Source organism: Rhinoraja longicauda, chromosome 4 (assembly GCF_053455715.1).
Source record: "Rhinoraja longicauda isolate Sanriku21f chromosome 4, sRhiLon1.1, whole genome shotgun sequence".
NCBI lineage: Eukaryota > Metazoa > Chordata > Chondrichthyes > Rajiformes > Arhynchobatidae > Rhinoraja > Rhinoraja longicauda.
This window is the reverse complement of record NC_135956.1, coordinates 1863861-1873199: the sequence shown is the minus strand read 5'-3', so window position 1 is coordinate 1873199 and position 9339 is coordinate 1863861. Positions and strand designations below refer to the sequence as shown.

Genomic DNA, 9339 nt, shown 5'->3' with positions numbered 1-9339 from the left:
TGGCTTATGATCTCTCGTTTCCCTCTCCCCCCCTGACTCTCGGTGTGAAGAAGGGTCTCGACCCATTGCTTCTCTTCTCTGCAGAGATGCTGCCTGTCCCCGACTGAGTTGCTGCAGCTTTTTGTGCCTGTGTGGCTGTGTTGCTGTGCGGGGAGACGTTGTGCTGCTGCACTCGGATCCGGGGCGGGTTGGATGTGGATGTGAGCTTCCGCTTCCGCTTCCCCTCCCACACCAGGCGTGTTGGGCCCGACAAATCCACGACTGGAGCCGCCCGCCCGGCCTCTGTCTCCTCGTTATATTTGTTTCCCGCAAATACAACCCTCGACGTCGTTTTCCTGACCGGCGGGAAATGAAAATCAAACGGCAGAAAGCCGCAAGGAAGCTTATTTCGTTTTACAAGCACAACTATGGCTTCCGAGAACCTTTCCAGATGCTTCTGGACGGGACATTTTGTCAGGCCGCCTTGAAGAACAAGATCCAGATCAAGGAGCAGATGCCCAAGTACCTCATGGGGGAGGTGCAGATGTGCACAACGTCGTAAGTGTCTCCTTCATTGCAGATCACTTTAGCTGCTAAAATCCCCCACACACTCCATCCATCCATCCATCCATCCACCCATACCCAATACAAAATTCCCCACACACTCCATCCATCCATCCATCCATCCATACCCAATACAAAATTCCCCACACACTCCATCCATCCATACCCAATACAAAATCCCCCACACACTCCATCCATCCATCCATACCCAATACAAAATTCCCCACACACTCCATCCATCCACCCATACCCAATACAAAATTCCCCACACACTCCATCCATCCATACCCAATACAAAATCCCCCACACACTCCATCCATCCATCCATACCCAATACAAAATTCCCCACACACTCCATCCATCCATACCCAATACAAAATTCCCCACACACTCCATCCATCCATACCCAATACAAAATTCCCCACACACTCCATCCATCCATACCCAATACACAAAATTCCCCACACACTCCATCCATCCATGTCATGCTAAAGTTGGATGGAGTGTGTGGGGAATTTTGTATTGGGTATGGATGGATGGATGGATGGAGTGTGTGGGGAATTTTGTATTGGGTATGGATGGATGGAGTGTGTGGGGAATTGTATTGGATGTGGATGGATGGAGTGTGTGGGGAATTGTATTGGATGTGGATGGATGGAGTGTGGGGAATTTTGTATTGGATGTGGATGGAGTGTGGGGAATTTTGTATTGGGTGCATTTTCAAGATTTTATTGCCGTTTATTGGTTGTCTTGTAATTCACGAAGAATAATATATATATATATATATATTTATTTATTTTTAATTTTCTAGTTGCGTCCTGAAAGAGTTGGAATCACTTGGGAAAGAATTGTACGGCGCCAAATTGATAGCTCAACGATTTCAAATGAGAAACTGTGCACATTTCAAAAATCCTGAAAGCGCCTCAGCTTGCCTCTTGTCGATGGTTAAAAACAACAACCTTCATCATTACTTTGTGGCCACACAGGTAAACCTCAACAGTAATATATTTGACACAAAGCACTACAGATGTTGGAATCCCGAGCAAAAGCCCCTGACATCAGTCTGAAGAAGGGTCTCGACCCGAAACGTCACCCATTCCTTCTCTCCTGAGATGCTGCCTGACCTGCTGAGTTACTCCAGCATTTTGTGAATAAGTGCTGGAGGAACTCAGCAGGTCAGGCAGTATCTGTGGAGGGAAAGGACAGACTACGTTTTGCGTGGTGAGCCTTCTTCAGATACTGAGTTCCTCCAACACTTTGTGTTTTTATTTCCTTTATTATGTTTATTGACTTTGTTCAGATTTACCTTTGATATCATGTAACCTCAATAACACTTGCTTAACTTTGAATTAAGTTTTTGCTCATTCAACCTCAGTTCCTTAGGATGGGCGGCACGGTAGCGCAGCGGTAGAGTTGCTGCTTTACAGCGAATGCAGCGCCGGAGACTCAGGTTCGATCCTGACTACGGGTGCTGTACTGTAAGGAGTTTGTACGTTCTCCCCGTGACCTGCGTGGGTTTTCTCCGAGATCTTCGGTTTTCTCCCACACTCCAAAGACGTGCAGGTATGTAGGTTAATTGACTGGGTAAATGTAAAAATTGTCCCTAGTGTGTGTAGGGTAGTGTTAGTGTGCGGGGATCACTGGGCGGTGCGGACTTGGTGGGCCGAAAAGGCCTGTTTCCGCACTGTATCTGAAATATGAAAAATATAATAAAAATATGACTAAAGAATCCACATTTTACTTGCAATGAACTTGTAATATGTCTTAATTCATTTTCCAAGCTCTCATTTGAGAGCTTTATTGCACAGTACTATTCTCTCACTTTGAGACCAATGAAATTCAACAACAGTGTGATCTTGTATGAAGGCACTGCAGATGCTGGTTTACACCGAAGATGGACACAAAATGCTGGAGTAACTTAGCAGGGCCGGCAGCATCTCTGGAGAGAAGGAATGAGTGAGGTTTCGGGTCGAGTCTGAAGAAGGGCCACGACCCGAAACGTCACCCATTCCTTCTCCTCAGAGATGCTGCCTGTCCCGCTGAGTTACTCCAGCATTTTGTGTCTAATAACAGTGTGATTTTTAGTCTGCTCGGCTTGACTCTCACTCTCTCTGGGCACACATCTATACATAACACACTATTTCATTTTGGAGGGATTTTACATGGAAATTGAGGTTCCACTTCATTGTGATCATGGCTGATCATTCTCAATCAGTACCTCGTTCCTGCCTTCTCCCCATACCCCCTGACTCCGCTAACCTTAAGAGCTCTATCTAGCTCTCTCTTGAATGCATTCAGAGAATTGGCCTCCACTGCCTTCTGAGGCAGAGAATTCCACAGATTCACAACTCTCTGACTGAAAACGTTTTTCCTCATCTCAGTTCTAAATGGCCTACCCCTTATTCTTAAACTGTGGCCCCTTGTTCTGGACTCCCCCAACATTGGGAACATGTTTCCTGCCTCTAACGTGTCCAACCCCTTAATAATCTTATAAGTTTCGATAAGATCTCCTCGTAATGCCTTCGTAAATTGAGGAGCACCTGTAGTAAATTATGGAAGTTTATAATTTTCTCCAATTTGTCCTAGCAGGATTGCCATATAATAACAACTTTCCCAATACAATGTTTGGCAATTAGAAATGCAAAGTTGATATTACTTTAGAAGTGAAATTATGTACAGCAAGTAATTTATCCATTTAGATTAAACCAGCAAAGCTCCCAACGTGCTGAGAGATCGTCCTTCAATTTTATTAGCATTATCAATTTGTTAACTGTAGGATACTGTTTTCTTAATATAAATAAATACATTGAATTAACCGTACAGAAACAGGACCTTTAGATCAATAAGCTTATATGAGTGTTATGTGCCACAGAGACTTTATCACAAGGTTTGTCATCTCACCATTTCAGGATATGCTTCTATTCATTTCTCCAAGTACTTATCTAACTTCTTAGTTAATGCTGTTGAGTGACTGTTCCTTAACTTTATTTATTCTTTGAGTTATGGATATCATTGGCAAAGACAAAAAATAGACACAAAAATGCTGGAGTAACACAGTGAGTCAGTCAGCATCTCTAGAGAAAAAGAAACATCTGTTGCCCATGGTGAAATGAATTTGTGAAAGTGTTGGTGAGCCACCCTCCGAAACTGACAAGTCCTTCTGGCAAATATACTTCCACAGTTCTTTTGGGTAGTGAGTTTCGGGATAAACCCTGCCACAATGAGGATGATATGTGACTTGGCTCTGGAGAGGGTCCAGAGGAGGTTTACAAGAATGATTCCAACAATGAGTGGGTTAGCATATGATGACAATTTGACAGCATTGGGCCCGTACTCGCTGGAGTTTAGAAGGTTAAGGGAACACAGAATAATGAAAGGCATAGATAGAGTGGACGTGGAAAAGATGTTTAGGACCAGAGGTCATAGCCTCAGAATTAAAGGATGCTCTTTTAAAAAGGAGGTGAGGAGAAACTTCTTTAGTCAGAGGGTAGTTAATCTGTGGAACTCATTGCCACAGAAGGCTGTGGTGGCCAAGTAAGTGGATATTTTTAAGGCAGAGATTGATAAGTTCTTGATTAGAAAGGGTGTCAAGGGTTATGGGGAGAAAGCAGGAAAATGGGATTACGGTGGCAGAGATCAGCCATGATTGAATGGCGGGGTAGGCACGGTGGGCTGAATGGCCTAATTCTATTCCTATAACGTGGCCTGTGATGCTCCTATGCCATTACTAACCTTGTCTTTAGTGATGGAAGTCACAGATGGTTGGGTCCCTTCGGCCCGGATGACTGCATTTTATAATGTTGTGTACTCCCGCCATATTGTGATGGTGGTGGTGGATGGAACAAACTTTTAGGGTTGGCGTTATGTTAATCAAATGGGCCCCTGGATTATGTTGACTATTTTGATTGTTGTCAAAACTGCACTTATCCAAGACAAGTGAAGATTAAACCATCAAATTACTGCCATGTATTTGGCGGATAAACATGGGTATACAAAGGTGTGTTTTTTAGGTTTTTTTAGATTTAGAGATACAGCGCGGAAACAGGCCCTTCGGCCTACCGATTCCGCGCCGCCCAGCGATCCCCGCACATTAACATTATCCTACACACACGAGGGACAATTTTTACATTTACCCAGTCAATTAACCTACAGACCTGTACGTCTTTGGAGAGTGGGAGGAAACTGAAGATCTCAGAGAAAACCCATGCAGGTCACGGGGAGAACGTACAAACTCTGTACAGACGGCGCCCGTAGTCAGGATCGAACCTGAGTCTCCGGCGCTGCATTCGCAGTAAGGCAGCAACTCTACCGCTGCGCCACCGTGTTGGTCAGTACAGGATGACTTACTCTTGCATCCATAGTATTTATGTGACTGGTCCAGTAGAGAATTCTGGTCAATAGAGAATCCTTTCAGTCTACTCAGAGTGGGGTACTTGGTGATGGTCATGGCACTGAATGTCTCGGTTAGGGAGTTAACATTTCTTTTGCTGGAGAAGGTCACTGCCTGGAAATGTGGTATGAATGTTACCCGTCATTTATCAGCTCCTATCTGAAAATTATTTAGCTGCCACATGTTTTCGTGGAGTGGTTCTCAAGTGTTGCGTTGAAATTAAATCAGCGGCACAGTGGTACAGCTGGTAGAGCTGCCGCCTCACTGCGGTAGAGCTGCTGCCTCACTGCGCTAGAGCTGCCTCACTGCGGTAGAGCTGCCGCCTCACTGCGGTAGAGCTGCTGCCTCACCGGTAGAGCTGCTGCCTCACTGCGCTAGAGCTGCCTCACTGCGGTAGAGCTGCCGCCTCACTGCGGTAGAGCTGCTGCCTCACTGCGCTAGAGCTGCCTCACTGCGCTAGAGCTGCCTCACTGCGGTAGAGCTGCCTCACTGCGCTAGAGCTGCCTCACTGCGGTAGAGCTGCTGCCTCACTGCGGTAGAGTTGCTGCCTCACTGCGCTAGAGCTGCCTCACTGCGGTAGAGCTGCCTCACTGCGGTAGAGCTGCTGCCTCACTGCGGTAGAGTTGCTGCCTCACTGCGGTAGAGCTGCCTCACTGCGGTAGAGTTGCTGCCTCACTGCGCTAGAGCTGCCTCACTGCGGTAGAGCTGCTGCCTCACTGCGGTAGAGCTGCCTCACTGCGGTAGAGCTGCTGCCTCACTGCGGTAGAGTTGCTGCCTCACTGCGGTAGAGCTGCCTCACTGCGGTAGAGCTGCTGCCTCACTGCGCTAGAGCTGCCTCACTGCGGTAGAGCTGCTGCCTCACTGCGCTAGAGCTGCCTCACCGGTAGAGCTGCTGCCTCACTGCGGTAGAGCTGCTGCCTCACTGCGGTAGAGACCGAGTTTGATCCTGACTCCTGGAACTGTATGTGTGGGGTTTGGACGTTCTCCCTGTGACTGCTGGGTTCTCTGGTTTCCTCTCATATCCCAAAGGCGTATGGATTTGTAGGTTCTATTGGCCTCTGTAAAATGTTCCCTAATGTGTGGGGAGTGGATGAGAAAGTGGGATGATATAGAACTAATGTGGACAGGTGGTGGTTGATGGGGACTTGGTGGGTCGAAGGGCCTGTCTCCATGCTTTATCTCAAAACCAAACATTGTGCTATTAAATATACACTGATCTTCTGACTTAACGATCAAGGGTGGTCATTGTGAGTGCACTGAAGGCAGTAGTATCAAGAACATCAAGGAACGCCTGCACTGATATCCTCCGGGTAAGAAGATGGACCCTCAATAGATGCAACCACCTTCCTTTTATGCAAAGAATGTCTCTTCCCTTGATGCCCATTGAATCCAGTTTTAATTGGACATCTCAATCCCCCACTCAGTCAAATGTGGCGTTGATTTCACACGTAGTCACTCTCATCTCAACTCTTGAACTTTTTCATCGATGGTTGGATTTGAATTGTCATCAATACCCTCCCTATCCATTGTCTCTTTCCTGTGCACTCTCCTCGCTCTCGTGCACAACCCATTTCCCATCGACCCTGCTCCTTTCCCCTCCTTCGTACTCTCATCTCCCATCCCTGAAGCCTTCCCTTTTATCCCCCTCTTTCCTCTCTCCCCATCCTCTTCCACGATATCCCTCCCCCTGGCTTTACAGTTCACTCCTCTTCACCTCTAACCGTTGTCATTTACTCTACTCATCTGCCAGTCAACTTACCCTCTCACTGACCCTTGCCAGACTTTGTCCTGCCCCTGCCTCCTTTCCAGCTTTCTGTATCACCTCTTTTTGAAATGTAGGACGTAAGTAATCGAAGCCGCAGGCTTTGTTAGTATTTCATTGTGGACTAGTGGTTGGCCACTAATTCTTTTGTATTTCGAAAATGTTTTTCGGGGCATCTACCATTGTCATTTCTCTTGCCTTACTCTGTAAGGAGTTCATTTGTCATTGCTCCTCTTTTAGAAGCAAATGAGCCTCTTAAAATCAGTTTCATTATCTTATTTAATTTTACATTCCAATTTATTTTGCTTCTATTCATGTTAAACTGCATTTGCTCAAAGACCTTTATTCCGTTAAGAAATGTATACTTGTTAGAAATTATAAATGATATCTTTAAATATTTGCTGTAAATAGACTGGCATGTCTTTTCAAATTTTTTTCAATATACCTTGGTCTGCATTACTGTTATTCATATTGGAAATCCTTATTTCAAATTCCACTAAATTACTCTAGGATTCAGTATAAAATGTAAAAGTTTGGTCACTCTTCTTGCTGATTCCTAGATACTACTGTACTAGCCGGGCGTGGACCCGTTGGTCCAAACCTCTCCTGCGGGCCTGGCAACCCTCTGCAAACCTCTCCTGCGGGCACGGCCACCCTCTCCCAACTGATGGTCCGTGGACCTGTTGCTGGCCGGGCGGGGAGTGTCCCCCAGGGCCGTGGGCGGGTGAGGGGGGAGACAAAAGGGGAGAGGAAGCCACTCACCCCGGCCCCGGGCAGCCATCGCGAGCCGTGAACCTGTTGGGTGGAAACCTCTCCTGCAACGGCAGCTCGACGGCGACGACCATCTTATTTGACCATCTGCGCCGAGCTACACTAAGGGAGGAAGGTCAGGGGCGGGGCACGCCGGGACGGGCGTCGGCCCTCCCGACACGGGGGGGGGGGGGGTGCGTATTTTATTGTTAATTGCTTTTAAAATGTAACAAAACTTGATCAATCGAGACCGCAGGGGAATGGTGAGTAGGGTGGGCGTAGGTAGAATTGTTGCGTTTTGGCTGTATTTCGGGGACCGTTTTGGCTGTATTTCGGGGACCGTTTTGGCTGTATTTCGGGAACCGTTTTGGCTGTATTTCGGGAACTAATCTATCCACAAACCCACAAATATACAAGATGAGAGTGTTAGTAATACATAGATTTGCAGCAACTTGTGATGTAAATATGCGTTGATGTGAAGGAAAAGTCCTGTTCATTAAATGGCATGCTTTTCTGGGTCATTATAACTAGAGTGCTGGAATTAATCATTATTTCTGGTTTTTTTACAGGATCATCATTTAACTATGAAAATAAAAAAGTTGGCAGGAGTGCCTCTGATGTACATTGTACAGAACACTATGGTTTTGGAAAAACCTTCTTCCAAATCAATCGCACAGCTACCATCATTGCACAATGATCAGTTTGTCCCCATACATCAGCAAAAGACTATTCAGCACTTGAAAGAAGAGCAGGGTCTTGTGAAGGAATCGGAATCCCAGCGCAAGAAACGCAAAAGGAAAGGAGGCCCCAACCCTCTCAGTTGTCTGAAAAAGAAAGTGAAGCCAACACAACAGCCAACAAAAGAAAAAAAACGAAGCAGATCAAGCAAGAAAAGGCCAACAGCTCAGTCAAATCCCACCACATTAAAAATCAGCCAAGTGTAACTATGTCATTGTGTCATTTTTTTTCATTTACTGAGCTGATTTGAACATCTTTAATTTGTAACAAATTCACATAATAGCTTTACTGTACAACACAATGAAGCTAGTTTTGAAGACCATTTTTAAAAAGTGTTGGAGAAATTTGTTTGGATTTTTACAGTATTTGTACTTTCATAAGAAACATTCCCTAAATGCCAATGGTCTGTTTATAACAATAATGCAACATTTGCAGCAAAGAAAATGACTATTGAAAAATAATTATAATGCTTTGCACTAGTATTATATATTACAGAAAATTTCAGATTTTCAATAAGTTTTAAATGTGAAATCCCTATGTTTATTGAATTGAATTGAATAAATTTTATTAGCCAAGTATGGATATATACAAGGAATGTGCCTTGGTGCTTTGCTCGCAAGTAACAACACGACATACAGTAAACAATTAAGAATAAAACATTATCATTTAAACATGTGAAGAACGAAATAAAATACCAGAGCAAAAGGAGGCTACAGACTTTTGGTTGTTACGTAGTTCTACTGTTCGTGGAAAAAAGCTGTTTTTATGTCTGTCTGTGGCTGCTTTGACAGTCCGGAGTCGCCTTCCAGAGGGAAGTGCTTCGAAGAGTTTGTGGCCAGGGTGAGAGGGGTCAGAGATGATGTTGCCCGCTCGCTTCCTGGCCCTTGCAGTGTACAGTTCGTCAATGGGGGGAAGGTTGCAGCCAACAACCTTCTCAGCTGATCGAACGATTCGTTGCAGCCTCTGGATGTCGTGCTTGGTGGCTGAGCCAAACCAGACCATGATGGAGAAGGTGAGGACGGACTCAATGATAGCAGTATAGAATTGGACCATCATTGCCTGTGGCAGATTGTGTTTCTTCAGTTGCCGCAGGAAGTACATCCTCTGTTGGGCCTTTTTGACTGTGGAGTCGATGGTGGCCCCCCATTTAAGGTCT

General features: G+C 45.5%; 1 protein-coding gene across 1 annotated transcript; it reads left to right on the top strand.

Moving 5' to 3' along the window:
* The first annotated feature begins 229 nt into the window (after positions 1-229).
* Positions 230-8877, top strand: utp23 (UTP23 small subunit processome component). The gene is made up of 3 exons (XM_078398474.1): positions 230-537; positions 1355-1529; positions 8015-8877. Exons 1-3 carry the CDS (start codon positions 350-352, stop codon positions 8387-8389), a joined length of 738 nt encoding a protein of 245 aa, XP_078254600.1. The 5' UTR covers positions 230-349; the 3' UTR covers positions 8390-8877.
* Positions 8878-9339: the final 462 nt, after the last annotated feature.

Coding starts and splice junctions, on each gene's coding strand:
- utp23 (XM_078398474.1), top strand. CDS start 350: ATGAAAATCAAACGGCAGAAAGCCGCAAGGAAGCTTATTTCGTTTTAC. Junction 538..1,354: donor GTGCAGATGTGCACAACGTC/GTAAGTGTCTCC, acceptor TTAATTTTCTAG/TTGCGTCCTGAAAGAGTTGG. Junction 1,530..8,014: donor ATTACTTTGTGGCCACACAG/GTAAACCTCAAC, acceptor GTTTTTTTACAG/GATCATCATTTAACTATGAA.